Below are 21589 nucleotides of genomic sequence, written 5' to 3'. Positions count from 1 at the left end.
TACCAATTGACCTACAGAGGACGCTTCTACCTCATTTGTATTTGAGTGTAACCAGGAACACAGAGTGTACTGTAAGAACAATCAGATGGGAGTAAGCTACATGTTTTACATAACGGAACACACAACCCACATGTTCTAAGTGAATAGCTCTGAACAGAGACATGTCAATTTACATATCATCACCTCAGCCTTTACTTTCTATCTACCACAACCCACACTGCTAAACTCTTCTGGGCACAACATGCCCTTCCCATGGTCAAAGTCCCCCAGTTAGCCTCAAGCCCCCCCCAACCCCCAGGGCCGGTAAACATCCACAGGGACCTCTGTGTCCTACCCCCTGTGGTACAGTGTCACAGTCTCATTCTCACACACACCCATGGATACAAACACACACACACACACTGCGCCTTCTCCCCAGGAGGTAGTGTGCTGTGCGTCAGTGCTTTTGAGCCGAGAGGTTTATCACACTCCTATGAGAGACAGCTAGAGGCCTAATGGGCAGGAGAGAGGGAGTGAGAGACGAGAGGTTTATCACACTCCTATGAGAGACAGCCAGAGGGCTAATGGGCAGGAGAGAGGGAGTGAGAGACGAGAGGTTTATCACACTCCTATGAGAGACAGCTAGAGGCCTAATGGGCAGGAAAGAGGGAGTGAGAGACGAGAGATTTATCACACTCCTATGAGAGACAGCTAGAGGCCTAATGGGCAGGAGAGAGGGAGTGAGAGACGAGAGGTTTATCACACTCCTATGAGAGACAGCTAGAGGCCTAATGGGCAGGAGAGAGGGAGTGAGAGACGAGAGGTTTATCACACTCCTATGAGAGACAGCTAGAGGCCTAATGGGCAGGAGAGAGGGAGTGAGAGACGAGAGGTTTATCACACTCCTATGAGAGACAGCTAGAGGCCTAATGGGCAGGAGAGAGGGAGTGAGAGACGAGAGGTTTATCACACTCCTATGAGAGACAGCTAGAGGCCTAATGGGCAGGAGAGAGGGAGTGAGAGACGAGAGGTTTATCACACTCCTATGAGAGACAGCTAGAGGCCTAATGGGCAGGAGAGAGGGAGTGAGAGACGAGAGGTTTATCACACTCCTATGAGAGACAGCTAGAGGCCTAATGGGCAGGAGAGAGGGAGTGAGAGACGAGAGAGATAGAGTGAACTATTCCTATTCCTTTGAAACTTTTGTGAGTGTAATGTTTACTGTTTATTTTGTATTGTTTCATTCACTTTTGTTTATTATCTATTTAAATTGCTTTGGCAAGGTAAACATATGTTTCCCATGCCAATAAAGCCCTTTGAATTGAATGACACACACAGAGAGAGAGAGAGAGAGAGAGAGAGAGAGAGAGAGAGAGAGAGAGAGAGAAATTAGTCCCAACCAAATCATGAGAAAACAAAAATATAATTACTTGACACATTGGAAAAAACTAACCAAAAAACAAAGCAAACCGGAACGCTATTTGGCCCTAAACAGAGACTACACAGCGGCAGAATACCTGACCACTGTGACTGACCCAAACTTAAGGAGCTTTGACTAGGTACAGACTCAGTGAGAATAGCTTTGCTATTGAGAGTCCGCCGTAGGCAGACTGGCTCTCAAGAGAAGACAGGCTATGTGCCCACTGACCACAAAATGAGGTGCAAACTGAGCTGAACTTCCTAACCTCCTGCCAAATGTATGACCATATTAGAGACACATATTTCCCTCAGATTACACAGACCCACAAAAAAAAAAGATTTAAAAAACCTAATTTGGATAAACTCCCATATCTTAATTTATTAAGGGAAATTCCACAGTGTGCCATCACAGCAGCAAGATGTGTGACCTGTTGCCAGAAGGGCAACCAGTGAAGCACAAACACTATTGTAAATACAAACAATATCTATTTATTTTCCCTTTTTCGTACTTCAACTACACTATTTAAACTCAGCAAAAAAAGAAACGTCCTCTCACTGTCAACTGCGTTTATTTTCAGCAAACTTAACATGAGTAAATATTTGTATGAACATACCAAGATTCAACAACTGAGATATAAACTGAACAAGTTCCACAGACATGTGACTAACAGAAATTGAATAATGTGTCCCTGAACAAAGGGGGGGTCAAAAGTAACAGTCAGTATCTGGTGTGGCCACCAGCTGCATTAAGTACTACAGTGCATCTCCTCCTCATGGACTGCACCAGATTAGCCAGTTCTTGCTGTGAGATGTTACCCCACTCTTCCACCAAGGCACCTGCAAGTTCCCTGACATTTCTGGGGGGAATGGCCCTAGCCCTCACCCTCCGATCCAACAAGTCCCAGACGTGCTCAATGGGATTGAGATCCGGGCTCTTCGCTAGCCATGGCAGAACACTGACATTCCTGTCTTGCAGGAAATCACGCACAGAACAAGCAGTATGGCTGGTGGCATTGTCATGCTGGAGGGTCATGTCAGGATGAGCCTGCAGGAAGGGTACCACATGAGGGAGGAGAATGTCTTCCCTGTAACGCACAGCATTGAGATTGCCTGCAATGACAACAAGCTCAGTCCGATGATTCTGTGACACACCGCCACAGACCATGACGGACCCTCCACCTCCAAATCTATCCCGCTCCGGAGTACAGGCCTCGGTGTAACAGAACGAGCAGTATGGCTGGTGGCATTGTCATGCTGGAGGGTCATGTCAGGATGAGCCTGCAGGAAGGGTACCACATGAGGGAGGAGGATGTCTTCCCTGTAACGCACAGCATTGAGATTGCCTGCAATGACAACAAGCTCAGTCCGATGATGCTGTGACACACCGCCCCAGACCATGACGGACCCTCCACCTCCAAATCGATCCCGCTCCGGAGTACAGGCCTCGGTGTAACGAGCAGTATGGCTGGTGGCATTGTCATGCTGGAGGGTCATGTCAGGATGAGCCTGCAGGAAGGGTACCTTCGGCGATAAACGTCAATCCGACCATCACCCCTGGTGAGACAAAACCGCGACTCGTCAGTGAAGAGCACTTTTTGCCAGTCCTGTCTGGTCCAGCGACGGTGGGTTTGTGCCCATAGGCGATGTTGTTGCCGGCGATGTCTGGTGAGGACCTGCTTTACAACAGGCCTACAATCCCTCAGTCCAGCCTCTCTCAGCCTATTGCGGAAAGTCTGAGCATTGATGGAGGGAATGTGCGTTCCTGGTGTAACTTGGGCAGTTGTTGTTGCCATCCTGTACCGATCCTGTGCAGGTGTTATTACATGTGGTCTGCCACTGCGAGAACGATCAGCTGTCCGTCCTGTCTCCCTGTAGCGCTGTCTTAGGCGTCTCACAGTACAGACGTTGCAATTTATTGCCCTGGCCACATCTGCAGTCCTCATGCCTCCTTGCAGCATGCCTAAGGCACGTTCACGCAGATGAGCAGGGACCCTGGGCATCTTTCTTTTGGTGTTTTTCAGAGTCAGTAGAAAGGCCTCTTTAGTGTCCTAAGTTTTCATAACTGTGACCTTAATTGCCTACTGTCTGTAAGCTGTTAGTGTCTTAACGACCGTTCCACAGGTGCATGTTCATTAATTGTTTATGGTTCATTGAACAAGCGTGGGAAACAGTGTTTAAACCCTTTACAATGAAGATCTGTGAAGTTATTTGGATTTCTACAAATTATCATTGAAAGACAGGGTCCTGAAAAAGGGGTGTTTCTTTTTATGCTGAGTTTATATATAGGTGATTTTGCAAATATGGTCCTTTTTGTGTCTCGGGATTAGATTTTTAAGATGAAATGTTAATTTAGTTTGTTTTATTTCACATCCATTAAGTAGAGACTAAAATAACCTTAAACTTTTTTTCAGCTTTCAATATGTTTATTTTATTTTCTAAAGCATTTCATGTCTGGATCTCACTGTTTTGCACAGTTTTTGTCCTGTCTCACACCCAGACTTTTGACATTCTGCTATGTATTACACTTACAAAAGTCTTGATAATGAGAAAATATTTAATGCAATATTTAATGTTAAAAAAAAAGAGTCAAATAAATGGAAACTATATACATATTAGATGTGCATAAGCCATTTTACTTTATTATTATTTATATATTTTTGGTATTTACCCCCTTTTTCGATTTTGTCTCATCGCTGCAACTCCCCAACGGGCTCGGGAGGCGAAGGTCCTCCGAAACATGACCCGCCAAACCACGCTTCTTAACAGCCGCCCGCTTAACCTGCAAGCCAGCCGCACCAATGTGTCGAAGGAAACACCGTTCAACTGACGACTGAGGTCCGCCTGCAGGCGCCTGGCCCGCCACAAGAAGTCGCTAGAACACGATGAGCCAAGTAAAGCCCCCCGGCCAAACCCTCCCAACGCTGGGCCAATTGTGCGCCGCGCTATGGGACTTCCGATCACGGCCGGTTGTGACACAGCCTGGGATCGAACCCGTGTCTGTAGTGACGCCTCTAGCACTGCGATGCAGTGCCTTAGACCGCTGCGCCACTTGGGAGGCCCTATTTTATTAATTTTTTACACAAAATACAGTCTGTCTCTAAGTATTGTGTCATTACCCCCACGACAAACAAATTACATGATAATGCCCTCCGACGAACAATCAAACAGGCAAACCATCAAACAGGCAAAGAGTCAATACCGGACTAAGATTTAATCGTACTACACCGGCTCTGACACTCGTCGGATGTGGCAGGGCTTGAAAACTATTACAGACTACAAAAGGAAGCACAGCCGCAAGCTGCCCAGTGACACAAGCCTACCAGACGAGCTAAATCACTTCTATGCTCGCTTCGAGGCAAGCAACACTGAAGCATGCATGAGAGCACCAGCTGTTCCAGATGGCTATGTGATCACGCTCTCCGTAGCCGATGTGAGTAAGACTTTTAAGCAGGTCAACATTCACAAGGCCGCAGGGCCAGACGGATTACCAGGACATGTACTCCGAGCATGCGCTGACCAACTGGCAAGTGTCTTCACTGACATTTTCAACATGTCCCTGACTGAGTCTGTAATACCAACATGTTTCAAGCAGACCACCATAGTCCCTGTGCCCACGGACACTAAGATAACCTGCCTAAATGACTACCGACCCGTAGCACTCATGTCTGTAGCCATGAAGTGCTTTGAAAGGCTGGTCATGGCTCACCATCAACACCATTATCGCAGAAACCCTAGACCCACTACAATTTGCATACCGCCCCAACAGATCGACAGATGATGCAATCTCTATTGCACTTCACACTGCCCTTTCACACCAGGACAAGAGGAACACCTACGTGAGAATGCTGTTCATTGACTACAACTCAGCGTTCAACACCATAGTGCCCTCAAAGCTCATCACTAAGCTAAGGATCCTGGGACTAAACACCTCCCTCTGCAACTGGATCCTGGACTTCCTGACGGGCCGCCCCCAGGTGGTAAGGGTAGATAACAACACATCTGCCACGCTGATCCTCAACACGGGGGCCCCTCAGGGGTGCGTGCTCCGTCCCCTCCTGTACTCCCTGTTCACCCATGACTGCATGGCCAGGCACGACTCCAACACCATCATTAAGTTAGCTGATGACACAACAGTGGTAGGCCTGATCACCGACAACGATGAGACAGCCTATAGGGAGGAGGTCCGAGACCTGGCTGTGTGGTGCCAGGATAACAACCTCTCCCTCAACGTGATCAAGACAAAGGAGATGATTGTGGACTACAGGAAAAAAAAGAGGACTGAGCACGCCCCCATTCTCATCGACGGGGCTGTAGTGGAACAGGTTAAGAGCTTCAAGTTCCTTGGTGTCCACATCACCAACAAACTAGCATGGTCCAAACACACCAAGACAGTCATGAAGAGGGCACGACAAAGCCTATTCCCCCTCAGGAGACTGAAATGATTTGGCATGGGTCCTCAGATCCTCAAAAAGTTCTACAGCTGCACCATCGAGAGCATCCTGACTGGTTGCATCACTGCCTGGTATGGCAACTGCTCGGCCTCCAACCGCAAGGCACTACAGAGGGTAGTGCGTATGGCCCAGTACATCACTGGGGCCAAGCTTCCTGCCATCCAGGACCTCTATACCAGGCAGTGTCAGAGGAAGGCCCTCAAAATTGTCTAAGAATCCAGCCACCCTAGTCATAGACTGTTCTCTCTGCTACCGCAAGGCATGCGATACCGGAGCGCCAAGTCTAGGTCCAAAAGGCTTCTCAACAGCTTCTACCCCCAAGCCATAAGACTCCTGAACAGCTAATCATTGCTACCCAGACTATTTGCATTGCCCCCCCCCCCCCCCACCCCTCTTTTACGCTGCTGCTACTCTGTTTATTATTCATGCATAGTCACTTTAACTCTACCCACATGTACATATTACCTAAATTACCTCGACTAGCCGGTGCCCCCGCACATTAACGCTGCACCGGTACCCCCCTGTATATAGCCTCCCTACTGCTATTTTATTTTACTGCTGCTCTTTAGTTATTTGCTTTTATCTTTTTTACTTAACACTTAAAAAAAAAAAAATCTTTAAAAAAATGCATTGTTGGTTAAGGGCTTGTAAGTAAGCATTTCACTGTAATGTCTACACCTGTTGTATTCGGCGCATGTGGCAAATACAATTTGATTTGATTTGATAATAACTTTTTTTCTAAAGTTTGTGTACTTGGTTACCATGGATATGAATAGTGACAGTGGAGCACATGATGTCATGGAGGGAAATTCACATTTTGATGCCAGGAAATGATAGAAAAATTAAGGTAAATATGACTTAAGAAGATCATATTATTTTTGTACGACATTACCAAATAGGCTACAATTTCATCAAATTATGTTAGATTTGAGAAGCTATGTTTTAATTATGTGTATTTAGGATACATTGTATGCTAGCTGTTCAATTGGAGTTGCTAGAATCCCTGCTATTTATGACCAAATAGTGTAAAAATGTCATTCCCACCACACGTCATTACCACCACATAATGAACTGTGATGGTAAGGACAGAATGTGGTAGTAATGACAAAATGTATTAGGTCATACATTTTTACTTACCTTTAAGACACACAAATTACATATATGATCATGGTTAAGTTGTAACACTTAACACAATGTAACACTTATTTGCTAAATAACTCTGCCTAGTTGTGAGGTATAAAGATGTGCTTGTGTGACTTGTATGTTGTCTTTGCAGCTGTATGACCCAGTGGGTTGAATAAACTTGGTTTGAGCTTTTTCTAGTCGTCTGTGAGTTTTTACTCAGTTTGTTCAGAAGCTAACAAATGGTTATTACTGACTTAAATTTGTATTTATTTATTTTTCTATAAGATGCCCCCTAAATCAACAAAGGAGAGGACAAGCACATACACTATATATACAAAAGTATGTGGACACCCCTTCAAATTAGTGGATTCGGCTATTTCAGCCACACCGTTGCTGAAAGGTGTATAAAACCGAGCACACAGCCATGCAATCTCCATAGACAAACAATGGCAGTAGAATGGCCCGTATTGAAGAGCTCAGTGACTTTCAAGGGTTACAGTCAGTGACACAGACTCTAAACGCCCCAAAACATGTGGATATTGTGGATACAAAGTGCATGGCGAACAGGGAAATTGCCCAGCTAAAGGCTGTACTAAATGTGGAAAATGGAATCACTTTGCAAAAGTGTGCAGAGCTTACCTTGGAAAAACAGTACATACAGTGAGTGATTGTGAAGTCTTATTTTTGTAGTTGAAGGATCATTCTCTGTAGCCTTGGCGGGGCTGCGGCTAGCGGTTTCCTCATGATTGACTCGAGGGGCTTGTGGTTGGATTCCACAATTACTTGTCGTCCATAGACATACTGATGGAAACGCTTACATCCGAACAGAATGGCGTACAGCTCCTTTTCGATTTGAGCGTAGTTGATTTCACAGTCTGTGAGAGATTTGGAAGCGTAGCCGTTGGGTTTTCCTTCTTGCAGTAGCACTGCACCTAGTCCATACTTCGACGCATCCACTTGGAGTCTGAGCTCTTTGTTGCGGTCGTAGTAGGCAAGGATTGGTCCTGGTTCTCTCGTCATCAAGTCTTTCACTTTCTGTAAAGCGATGTTGTGTTGCTTTTCCCAGAGGAACTCACTGGATTACTTTAGCAGCTGACGCAGGCGTGCATTAGCATTGGAGAGGCTGGGTGCGACCTTGGCTAAGTAGTTGACCATGCCAAGCACTGTTTCCAGCTCTGCACGGTTCTTTGGTGGCTCCATTTCCTTTATGGCTGAGATCTTCTGCGGATTTGGCTTGATACCATTCGCTGTGAGAAGATGTCCAAAGTAGCTGACCTCTGTAGCGCCGACTGTGCTCTTCTTGGGGTTGAGCCGGACTCCTCGCTCGCGGGACCTTTGCAGCATCGCGCTGAGGTTTCTGTCGTGTTCCTCTTTGGTTCGACCATAGACAAGGATGTCGTCCACAATTACCACAACTCCGTTAAGGCCTTTGTACACCTCGTCGATCTGAAACTGGTCTTGGGCTGAGATAATCCCAAAAGGCAGGCGATGAAACCTTTAGCGTCCAAATGGTGTGTTGAACGTTGTGAGCTTAGATGACTCTTCTGTGAGCTTGATATCCCAGTAGCCTGATCTGGCGTCCATGACACTGAAGTAGCGTGCGCCCGCTAGCTTGTGTGTGATGCCATATAGCGTCGGTAAGGGGTAATGGGGGCGTTTGATAGCCTTGTTCAAGTCTCTTGGGTCGAGACATACTCTGAGCTTGCCGGTGCGTGGTTTCTCCACCACCACTAACGCGTTGACCCAATCCGTCAGTTCTGTAACCTTGGTGACGATGTCAGACTGCTCCATGCTCCAAGCAAGGGGAATCTTTCTCGGTGGGTAGACCACAGCGGTTGCGTCTGGGTCAAGGTGAATGGTACATTCTCCTGGGAATAGTCCTATTCCTGTAAAAATATCAGCAAACTCCTCCATGACATTCTCTGTCTCTACTGGTGCTGTCATTGATAAAACTAGCTTGATGAGGTCCATGTCTAAACATGCCTTAAGGCCTAGCACTGCAGGTGCTCGAGTGTCAACAATGTAAAAATGTCACTTTCCTTGTATTTGCATTTGAAAGTGCATGTGCCTTTTACTGGGAGCTGTTCACCACCATAACCAGTCAGTCTGCGCGTGGTGGGCTGTAGCTCGCACTCAGATGTCAAGTTGCGGTACTTATTCAGAGGAATAATGTTTACTTGTGCACATAGTTTGAACTTTAGCTCTGTGCCTTGTGTTCCTATCTAAATGTCAGCAAAGGCTTGCTTTGTCTCTGATATCTGACTTTTCTGTGTCACTGAATCAATAAACAGTTAATCAGCAATTTACTCTTTGATTGACATTTAATCTTCCCTCACCGTCCAGGCAAAGACATCCCTGTCGCAGACACACTCTCCAGGAAGTTTCTTACCTACAAGGCCAGCAGCCTCAATGAAGGCATGGACATGCAGGTGCACACTATGTACAGCAACTTACCAGTTAGTGACACAAAACAGAAGGAGATCCGAGCAGAAACAGAAAAAGACACACAACTCACACAGCTGAGGAAAGTCATAGAGTCAGGATGGCCTGAGGAGAGGAGAAAATCCCCTCCGAACGTCTCGGAGTTCTGGAACCATCATGATGAAGTATCACAGATCAACAGAATCATTTTCAAAGGAGAGAAAATCATCATCATTCCTACCAGTCTCAGAGAAGAGATTTTGACAAAGATCCATGCTGGACACATGGGCATGGAAAAGTGCAAACAGAGAGCACGTGACATTTTGTTTTGGCACGGAATGTACAAACAAATAGAGGACATGGTAAATGCCCCACCTGTCTTGAACGACGCCCCTCAAACACCAAAGAGCCAATGTTACCTCACTGTATCCCAGACCGACCCTGGCAGGTCGTGGCAACCGATCTGTTCACCTGGAACAACGAGGACTACATCATAACAGTGGACTACTACAGCAGATACATTGAACTCGACAAGCTTCACAGCAGCACATCTGCAGCTGAGATACACAAGCTGAAAGCAGCCTTTGCCAGGCATTGTAGAGAATGTAATATCTGACAATGGCCCCTGTTACAAATCAAATGAGTTTGAATCCTTCACAAAAGCATGGGAGTTCACACACATCACCACAAGCCCACATTACCCTCAAAGTAATGGCCTGTGCAGATTGCTAAATCACTCATGGAAAACGCAAAAGCAGACAAGAGAGACCCCTACCTCAGCCTCCTTGAATACCAAAAACACTCCAGTTGACAACTTCAAATCACCAGCCCAGCTGTTGATGAGCCACAGACTTCGCTCAATCCTTCCCAGCTCCAACCAGCAGCTGCAACCTGAGGTTGTCAGCTACAAGGAAATGCATGCAAAACGTGCACAGATACAACAACACCAAAAGCGATACCATGACAGGTCAGCTAGACCACTGCCACCACTGAACGATGGAGAGTCAGTTAGAATCCAGGAGCATGGCTACTGGAAGCCAGCAGTCGTCATCCAACCAGCTGACACTGAACGTTCATATCATGTTCGCACCACAGAAGGAGCGCTGTACCGCCGCAATCGTTGTCACCTACTGAACACAAAAGAACAACACACTGATGAGATGAACTGTTCTCCTGAAAGAGAACGTGATGGACTAAACACACACACACAACACAACATACACCATACTTACCTGCAACACTACAAGAACTGTTGACTGACACAGAAGCATGCTCTGCTTCATATCACACAAGGTCAGGAAGAGAGGTCAAACCTAGAGCTGTCCTAGACCTGTGAAATGTCAAAGGGTGTAGGCGGATCGCTGCCCTAAAAGAGTTCCAGACTGTAAACTTGTTATTGAAAAGTTAACTTGAAATGCTTTGGTATTGTATTTGTTTGAAATGTTGAGATGTCATTGCCCAGGTGGAGAGGTCATATTCAGATGATCATGGCCGGAGACACATGAACATGCCCGTTATAGCTAGCAAATAAAGAGCTACGTTTAGAAAGATCCTGTCGTACTACATTTTATTATTTGACATTCTAGACGATTCTGTGCTTCCAACTTTGTGGCAACAGTTTGGGGAAGGCCCTTTCCTGTTTCAGCATGATAATGACCACGTGCACAAAGCGAGGTCCATACAGAAATGGTTTGTCAAGATCGGTGTGGAAGAACTTGACTGGCCTGCACAGAACCCTGACCTCAACCCCATGAACACCTTTGGGATGAATTGGAATGCCAACTGCGAGCCATGCCTAATCGCCCAACATCAGTGCCCGACCTCACTAATGCTCGTGGCTGAATGGAAGCAAGTCCCCGCAGCAATGTTCCAACATCTAGTGGAAAGCCTTACCAGAAGAGTAGAGGCTGTTATTATAGCAGCAAAGGAGAGACCAACTCCATATTAATGCCCATGATTTTGGAATGAGATGTTCGACAAGCAGGTGTCCACATACTTCTGGTCATGTAGTGTATTTGCACATTGTTACAACACTGACAGAAATGTTATATTTGAAATGTCTCTATTCTTTTGAAACTTTTATGAGTGTAAACGTTTACTGTTAATTTCTGATTGTTTATTTCACTTTTGTTTATTATCTATTACACTTGCTTTGGCAATCTAAAACATGTTTTCCATGCCAATAAAGCCCTTTGAATTGAATTGAATTGGAGAGAGAGAGAGAGAGAGAGAGAGAGAGAGAGAGAGAGAGAGAGAGAGAGAGAGAGAGAGAGAGAGAGAGAGAGAGAGAGAGAGAGAGAGAGGGGGGGGGGGGGAGAGAGAGAGAGAGAGAGAGAGAGAGAGAGAGAGAGAGAGAGAGAGAGAGAGAGAGAGAGAGAGAGAGAGAGCGAGAGGGAGATCCATCCCACACAGTCTTAGCAAAACAGCTGAAGTGTATGTGGGTTTTTTTTTTTTTTTTCACCTTTATTTAACCAGGTAAACCAGTTGAGAACAAGTTCTCATTTACAACTGCGACCTGGCCAAGATAAAGCAAAGCAGTGCGATAAAAACAACAACACAGAGTTACATATGGGGTAAAACAAAACAAAGTCAAAAATACAACAGAAATACATATATATACAGTGTGTGCAAATGTAGCAAGTTATGGAGGTAAGGCAATAAATAGGCTATAGTGCAAAATAATTACAATTTGTATTAACACTGGAATGATAGATGTGCAAGAGATGATGTGCGAATAGAGATACTGGGGTACAAATTAGCAAAATAAATAACAATATAGGGATGAGGTAGTTGGGCGGGCTAATTTCAGATGGGCTGTGTACAGGTGCAGTGATCGGTAAGGTGCTCTGACAACTGATGCTTAAAGTTAGTGAGGGAGATAAGTGTCTCCAGCTTCAGAGATTTTTGCAATTTGTTCCAGTCATTGGCAGCAGAGAACTGGAAGGAATTGCGGCCAAAGGAGGTTTTGGCTTTGGGGATGACCAGTGAGATATACCTGCTGGAGCGCAGACTACGGGTGGGTGTTGCTATGGTGACCAATGAGCTAAGATAAGGTGGGGATTTGCCTAGCAGTGATTTATAGATGGCCTGGAGCCAGTGGGTTTGGCGACGAATATGTAGTGAGGACCAGCCAACAAGTGTGTGTGTGTGTGTCTTCTCACCATACACCAATGTTGATGCCCATCTCTGGCTGAAGGTAGAAGTTGATTGTGTGGTTCAGGCCATGGTCCTGCGGCCTTTTCAGGTCAATGAAATAGGGCAGCCTCACTGCAGGGGGTAGGGTTGGGTAGACAGAGAAGCTGTGTTAGATCTGTTAAAACAATAAGATATCACTGACAAAGCAGCAGCTCAGCAAAAATCGTTGAGACAGATGCTCCAGAAATAGCAGCACTCTGCCTCTTTCCACTCTATAATGTTATACAAGACAGTCACAAATCACCATTCTAGGGCCGCCGGAAAACGTGTGACGGGCGGCATTTGCCACAGCACTTTTCAAATCATGTGTGGCAGCGCCACACCACTTGATTTAGTTTAATAAAATATATTGACATAAAGTGTTAAAAAGAGGGGCAAAGTCCTGTTTTTTAGAAAATTTTGCTTCATGATTTGTCAACTCTCGCACAATTTCTTTGTCCTTCACATCGGAGTGCTGCTGCAGGCTCTTTGCGTGTCTTGACCAATCAGATTCATGGAAATCGCAGGTCGCGGGTGGACAAAGCTCAAGGCGCGCTCTCCACTTTCCTCCGGTATTTATTTGGCAAGCGTGATAACTCATCACTCCCAACAGACAAGCAAAAACTGTTACATACTGTAAATGTAGCAGCCTATCCAAACCTAAACATTAGCGATCTGACATGCTGTGTTGCATGGAAACAATACTTTTTTTCAGTCTGTGTATAGGAAACCCCCCCTAGTCCTTCTTTAAAATATAATTAATATGAACAAGTACAAGGTTGCTGCAGTTGGACAGGGGTTTCATCCTCCTCATGTGACCTGATTAGAAATACTCTGCTCTCATCATAGCCCATATTAAAACATTTTGCAACAGATTAATCATGTCATACCATATAAAGTCCGGAGTTTTACCTGGTTAGGTAAGAAGATCAGGAAAAACTACGGGCCCCAGAATTGTTTTTGCGCCACACCACTCTCAGACTGCCACCTCTGACCATCCACTTCCTTCACAGACCTACACTACCAGTCAAAGGTTTGGACACACCTACTCATTCAAGGGTTTTTCTTTATTTAAAAAAAAAATTATATTGCAGAATAATAATGAAGACATCAAAAACTATGAAATAACACATGGAATCATGTAGTAACCAAAAAGGTGTTAAACAAATCAAAATGTATTTTATATTTGAGATTCTTCAAATAGCCACCCTTTGCCTTGATGACAGCTTTGCACACTCTTGGCATTCTCTCAACCAGCTTCAGCTGGAATGCTTTTCCAACAGTCTTGAAGTAGTTCCCACATATATGCTGAGCACTTGTTGACTGCTTTTCCTTCACTCTGCCGTCCGACTCATCCCCAACCATCTCAATTGGGTTGAGGTCGGGGGATTGTGGAGGCCAGGTCATCTGATGCAGCACTCCATCACTCTCTTTCTTGGTAAAATAGCACTTACACAGCCTGGAGGTGTGTTGGGTCATTGTCCTGTTGAAAAACAAATGATAGTCCCATTAAGCCCAAACCAGATGCGATGGCATATTGCTGCAGAATGCTGTGGTAGCCATGCTGGTTAAGTGTGCCTTGAATTCTAAATAAATCACAGACAGTGTCACCAGCAAAGCACACCATAACACCTCCTCCATGCTTTACGGTGGGAACTACACATGCGGAGATCGTCCGTTCACCCACACCTCGTCTCACAAAGACACGCTGGTTGGAACCAAAAATCTCAAATTTGGACTCCAGACCAAAGGACAAATTTCCACTGGTCTAATGTCCATTGCTCGTGTTTCTTGGCCCAAGCAGGTCTCTTCTTCTTATTAGTGTCCTTTAGTAGTGGTTTCTTTGCAGCAATTCAACCATGAAGGCCTGACTCACACAGTCTCCTCTGAACAGTTGATGTTGAGATGTGTCTGTTACTTGAACTCTGTGAAGCATTTATTTGGGATGATCGAAGACTGCCCGGAAGAGGCAAGCAAACTCTCCGTAGTTGTCCAACGCGTCTCCTCCTTCACTCCGTTGGCCCACTCCAGGGCTTTCCCCGAGAGGCAGAAGACGAGGGCGGACACCTTCTCCCGATCCGATGGAGCAGGGCTGATGGTGTGGAAATAGAGGTCCAGCTGCAGGAGGAAACCCTGGCAGTGGGGTGCTGTCCCGTCGTATTCCCTCGGTCGAGACAGGTGAATACCTCTGGGTGCTTGTGTCTGGGTGGCTGGATCCGGTCGCTCAGCTGGTTCCGCAGGGTCGTGTCCTCTCCTCTCCAGGCGCTGGAGGGCCTGGAGAACCCGATCCATCGCTTCGCCCAATCTGGCTAAAATGGTGGAATGCTCCCGGAGCCGCTCAAAGACTATAGGCATATTCCCCGCTCCTGCTGACTCCATGATATTGGGTATGTGATTCTGTAGCGGGTGATTTGGACGAAGTCAGGCGCAGGAGGTGTAAATCACAGAATAATGGTTTATTCGGCCAATACAGCGGTTCGATAAAGTACATAATGCTCCACCAAGCTAACGACACCTCCACATGGAAACAATCACACACAAAGACATGGGGGCCAGAGGGAATACTTATACAGGGACTGATGAGGGGATATGAACCAGGTGTGAGTAAAAACAAGACAAAACAAATGGAATGATGAGAAGAGGAGTGGCTAGAAGGCCGGTGGAGTATATACACAATTAACATTATTTCATTGGTCAAAATATACGTTTTTGATTGGACACCCTATTAAATGTTACAATGTTATACAACGGGTAGTTCTCGTCCTGGATACCGATTGGTTGAAACCACGTAGCTACAAGTTAGAATCAGCTGTGGTCACAGCCCACAACTGGCACTCCAAATCAATGCTACTGACCGACCCATCAATGTTTTAGGTGTAATCCTGCCTGTTCCTACCTAAAATGCATGAAACTGCTACAGTTACACACCTATAATGCATATCAGACGGAGGGAGAGAGCGGTGGGAGCTTTGTATTGTACCCTTGCAGATGGAATATCCACCCTCTCTTAACTGCCTCCGTCTGGAGTTGGCGTGCTGCTGTGTTTCAGGTGATGAGCAGGTTCACATGTGCACTCTCACACACTAACACATGCACCGTTGCTTATGTAAGCAGTATTGCACACTTACTAAATGAGTAGAGCTACAAGTATCCACACCTACCAGGTGAAATACCCATTGGACAGAGCTAACTGATGGAGCAAGCTTATTTAGTCTCCCATAAAAAAACATTTATTAAAAAAAGCAATGCAAACAACTACATAGATACAACAGAACATGCCTTATTGGTTTCATCTACTCACCAAAATTCAAAAATACAATTTTTGCCTGAATGGAGGGGCATAGTTTGACGATGAAGGGGATGGTTATGTAGACTCCCAGCACCAACAGGAGGATCCTCTTCAATCTGCCCATTAGGACATATCTGGAACACGCAGGGGAGAGAGATTGTCAGTATTCTACATTGATCTTCAAAAACTAAAGTAGAAAACTAACACTTTAGATGGCTAAAAACTGTTATAAGACCATAAATATCTGATATCCTATCCAATTCCACATACAGTATTAGAGCAGTTATTATATCAAATATTAGATCATGATGTGTTAGTTATCAGGATGAGGGTTCAGAGTTCAGACTATTTAGGTGATAACACTGGCTGTTCATACAGAGTAAAACCACATGTTGAGGCCTTGATATTGACTAATCAGGATGCTTGGTTCTATCCTAAGAGTTCAAAGAGGGTGATGTCATGTTCATGACAAAGGCCTTGCTACAACAGCCTGTAACCTGCACCATTCATCCCCTCCCTCCAAACTGATTCATCCAATTAGCCGTCAGTCCTAGGTTAAACTGCAAACACAGAGTTCCGACCTGGGAGCAGTGGTGCTCATCATGGCTTCTGGCCATTTCAGAGAGACATTAAAAATAACAGCCAGAAAATGCTGTGTAAAACACACTGCACCTCAGCCTTGCTCAATGCAACCCTTTACCCTCTATAATGAGGAAGTTCTACATGGCTGCAAGTCAGAGTCATGCTTCTACATTTGTGTAAGCACTTCTCTGAGCACCCCTTCCATCCTAGTCTTCCTTGGGACAGAATGTGTTTACCTCTATGCAACAATTTAATAGGACTATCCTTTTACATCAAAACAAATGACTAATAACCTCTAAGAAAAATGTCCATCCTGGATGGACAATAAAGTTGTCTTTTATTATATTCTAAATTACACACTGTATGTGGGAAAGATGCTGTCATAAAGTCTGACTGCTGAAAAGTCAGGAAGTTACCCATCTCCCTTCTAGGGCTTTGGACAAATCATTTTGTTTATTCTCCGAAATTAATGATATGCCTTATGACATGGCTTACCCCACATGGAGGGTGAAGTCCCTGACAGATATTAGGCCCAGACAGCACAGATTCAGCCAATCAGAGGCCCCCCTGCAGAAGGGTAACAAAACAAACGTCCTCCAATCCGTGAAACAGACAGCAGCGACTCCAATGAAATTAATGGCGATCACCCCAGTGTGCAGCAGAGTGTGTGAAAATGCACGCAAGGATGTGCTCATGTGTCTTAATGTCAAAAGTAGTGATGGGGGGAAAAATCATTTTTTACAATATCGTATCGTTTTGATAATATCGGAATATAGTTTTTGCGCTAGTTGACTGTACCTGCACCAAAACTCCAGTACCTTCTTTCATAGCTTGTTCTCTATCATTTTATACTGAAAAAATATATAACCGCAACATTGTAAGTGTTGGTTCCATATTTAATGAGCTGAAATAAAAGATCCCAGAAATGTTCCATACGCACAAATTCTCTCCAATTTTGTGCAGAAATTTGTTTACATCACTGTTAGTGAGCATGTCTCCTTTGCCAAGATAATCCATCCACCTGACAGGTGTGGCATATCAAGAAGCTGATTAAACAGCATGATCATTACGCAGGTGCACCTTGCTCAGAATGGCGCCGGAGAAGATGGCTGCCGTTTTACAGCCCTCTAACCAATTGTACTATTATGTGTGTTTTTCCGTGTTATTTGTAATTTATTTTGTACATAATGTTTCTGCCATCGTCTCTTCTGGATATCAGGACAGCGATCACTCACCTCGTATTGGACGAATAATTTTTCTTCAACGAGGCGGCCGCGAAGGATATCCTACAGACACCCGACAAGGCCCAAATCCCTGTCACTCGCATGAGGAAGAGACGGAGATATCGTGGACGTAGGTCGGGGTGCCTTGTAAAGATCCGACGGCGAGCGAGTAAACTGCCGCTCCCATCAATCCTATTAGCCAATCTTCAATCATTGGAAAATAAATTGGATGACCTAAGATTACGGTTATCCTACCAACGGGACATTAAAAACTGTAATATCTTATGTTTCACCGAGTCGTGGCTGAACAACGACATGGATAGCATACAGCTAGCGGGCTATACGCTACATCGGCGAGATAGAACGGCTGACCGGTAAGACAAGGGGTGGCGGTCTGTGTTTATTTGTAAACAACAGCTGGTGCACAAAATCAAATACTAAGGAAGTCTCGAGGTTTTGCTCGCCTGAGGTAGAGTATCTTATGATAAGCTGTAGACCACACTATTTACCAAGAGAGTTTTCATCTATATTTTTCATAGCTGTCTATTTACCACCACAAACCAATGCTGGCATTAAGATTGCACTGAATGAGCTGTATAAGGCCATAAGTCAACAGGAAAACGCTCATCCAGAGGCAGCGCTCCTAGTGGCCGGGGACTTTAATGCAGGGAAACTTAAATCCGTTCTACCTAATTTCTACCAGCATGTTAAATGTGCAACCAGAGGAAAAAAAACTCTAGACCACCTTTACTCCACACACAGAGACGCATACAAAGCTCTCCCTCGCCCTCCATTTGGCAAATCTGACCATAACTCTATCCTCCTGATTCCTGCTTATAAGCAAAAATTAAAGCAGGAAGCACCAGTGACTCGGTTAATAAAAAGGTGGTCAGATGACGCAGATGCTAAGCTACAGGACTGTTTTGCTAGCACAGACTGGAACATGTTCCGGGATTCTTCAGATAGCATTGAGGAGTACACCAAATCAGTCACTGGCTTCATCAATAAGTGCATCGATGATGTCGTCCCCACAGTGACCGTACGTACATACCCCAACCAGAAGCCATGGATTACAGGAAACATCCGCACTGAGCTAAAGGGTAGAGCTGCCACTTTCAAGGAGCGGGACTCTAACCCGGACGCTTATAAGAAATCCCGCTATGCCCTCCGACGAACCATCAAACAGGCAAAGAGTCAATACAGGACCAAGATTGAATCGTACTACACCGGCTCTGACGCTCGTCGGATGTGGCAGGGCTTGAAAACTATTACAGACTACAAAGGGAAGCACAGCCGCGAGCTTCCCAGTGACACAAGCCTACCAGACGAGCTAAACCACTTCTATGCTCGCTTCGAGGCAAGCAACACTGAAGCATGCATGAGAGCACCAGCTGTTCCAGATGACTATGTGATCACGCTCTCCGTAGCCGATGTGAGTAAGACTTTTAAGCAGGTCAACATTCACAAGGCCGCAGGGCCAGATGGATTACCAGGACGTGTACTCCGAGCATGTGCTGACCAACTGGCAAGTGTCTTCACTGACATTTTCAACATGTCCCTGACTGAGTCTGTAATACCAACATGTTTCAAGCAGACCACCATAGTCCCCGTGCCCAAGGACACTAAGATAACCTGCCTAAATGACTACCGACCCGTAGCACTGACGTCTGTAGCCATGAAGTGCTTTGAAAGGCTGGTCATGGCTCACATCAACACGATTATCCCAGAAACCCTAGACCCACTGCAATTTGCATACCGCCCCAACAGATCCACAGATGATGCAATCTCTATTGCACTCCACACTGCCCTTTCCCACCTGGACAAGAGGAACACCTACGTGAGAATGCTATTCATTGACTACAGCTCAGCGTTCAACACCATAGTGCCCTCAAAGCTCATCACTAAGCTAAGGATCCTGGGACTAAACACCTCCCTCTGCAACTGGATCCTGGACTTCCTGACGGGCCGCCCCCAGGTGGTAAGGGTAGGTAACAACACATCTGCCACACTGATCCTCAACACGGGGGCCCCTCAGGGATGCGTGCTCAGTCCCCTCCTGTACTCCCTGTTCACCCATGACTGCATGGCCAGGCACGACTCCAACACCATCATTAAGTTTGCCGATGACACAACAGTGGTAGGCCTGATCACCGACAACGATGAGACAGCCTATAGGGAGGAGGTCAGAGACCTGGCCGTGTGGTGCCAGGATAACAACCTCTCCCTCAATGTGACCAAGACAAAGGAGATGATTGTGGACTACAGGAAAAAAAAGAGGACTGAGCACGCCCCCATTCTCATCGACAGGGCTGTAGTGGAACAGGTTGAGAGCTTCAAGTTCCTTGGTGTCCGCATCACCAACAAACTATCATGGTCCAAACACACCAAGACAGTCGTGAAGAGGGCACGACAAAGCCTATTCCCCCTCAGGAGACTGAAAAGATTTGGCATGGGTCCTCAGATCCTCAAAAAATTCTACAGCTGCACCATCGAGAGCATCCTGACTGGTTGCATCACCGCCTGGTATGGCAACTGCTTGGCCTCCGACCGCAAGGCACTACAGAGGGTAGTGTGTATGGCCCAGTACATCACTGGAGCCAAGCTTCCTGCCATCCAGGACCTCTATACCAGGCGGTGTCAGAGGAAGGCCCTCAAAATTGTCAAAGACTCCAGCCACCCTAGTCATAGACTGTTCTCTCTGCTACCGCACGGCAAGCGGTACCGGAGTGCCAAGTCTAGGTCCAAAAGACTTCTCAACAGCTTCTACCCCCAAGCCATAAGACTCCTGAACAGCTAATCATGGCTACCCGGACTATTTGCACTGCCCCCCCACCCAATCTTTTTACGCTGCTGCTACTCTGTTAATTATTTATGCATAGTCACTTTAACTCTACCCACATGTACATATTACTTCAACTACCTCAACTAGCCGGTGCCCCCGCACATTGACTCTGCACCGGTACCCCCCTGTATATATAGCCTCCCTACTGTTATTTTATTTTACTTCTGCTCTTTTTTTCTCAACACTTTTTTGTTGTTGTTTTATTTTACTTTTTTATTAAAAATAAATGCACTGTTGGTTAAGGGCTGTAAGTAAGCATTTCACTGTAATGTCTGCACCTGTTGTATTCGGCGCATGTGGCCAATACAATTTGATTTGATTTGATTTGATTTGTGCTGGGGACAATAAAAGGCCACTCTAAAATGTGCAGTTTTGTCACACAACACAATGCCACAGATGTCTCATGTTTTGAGGGAGCATGCAATTGGCATGCTGACTGCAGGAATGTCCACCAGAGCTGTTGCCAGAGAATTGAAAGTTCATTTCTCTACCATAAGCTGCCTCCAACGTCGTTTTAAAGAATTTGGCAGTACGTCCAACTGGCCTCACAACCGCAAACCATGTGCAACCACGCCAGAGAAGGACCTCCACATCTGGCTTCTTCACCTGCGGGATCATCTGAGACCAGCCACCCGGACAGCTGATGAAACTGAGGAGTATTTCTGTCTGTAATAAAGCCCTTTTGTGGGGAGAAAACGAAATCCGATTGGTTGGGCCTGGCTCTCCAGTGGGTGGGCCTGGCTTCCAAGTGGGTGGGCCTATGCCCTTCCAGGCCCACCCATGGCTGTGCCCCGGCCCAGTCACGTGAAATCCATAGATTAGGGCATAATGAACACATTTCAATTGACTGTTTACTTATATGGACTGTAACTCCGTAAAATCGTGGAAATTGTTGCATGTTGCATTTATATTTTTGTTCAGTATAAATAGGGAGCCAATTAGTTTTCAGCACTTTTATTTCCGTGACTGATCAAAAATGGAGGGCTTTCGCTTGTCCCTCTGCAGCAGACATATGGTGAGCAATATGTTTGGAACATCGAATTGCAATAAAATCACAGTATTGAATCGCAATACATATAGAATC

At 45.7% G+C, this 21589-nt stretch overlaps 1 protein-coding gene across 1 annotated transcript in view; it reads right to left on the bottom strand.

Moving 5' to 3' along the window:
- Positions 1–21589, bottom strand: part of LOC121569657 (lysophosphatidylserine lipase ABHD12-like) — a 61228-nt gene that overhangs the window by 10399 nt on the left and 29240 nt on the right. Inside the window, exons 2-3 of the mRNA XM_041880798.1 lie at positions 15871–15992; positions 12557–12662 (exon numbers count right to left, since the gene is read on the bottom strand). Of these exons, the coding sequence (XP_041736732.1) occupies positions 12557–12662; positions 15871–15992 (228 nt within the window). The remainder of the gene's footprint in view (positions 1–12556; positions 12663–15870; positions 15993–21589) is intronic.

This window comes from Coregonus clupeaformis, chromosome 1 (assembly GCF_020615455.1).
Source record: "Coregonus clupeaformis isolate EN_2021a chromosome 1, ASM2061545v1, whole genome shotgun sequence".
Classification (NCBI taxonomy): Eukaryota; Metazoa; Chordata; class Actinopteri; order Salmoniformes; family Salmonidae; genus Coregonus; species Coregonus clupeaformis.
Note: the sequence above shows the minus strand (reverse complement) of the source record. Positions and strands in the feature narration are given on the sequence as shown.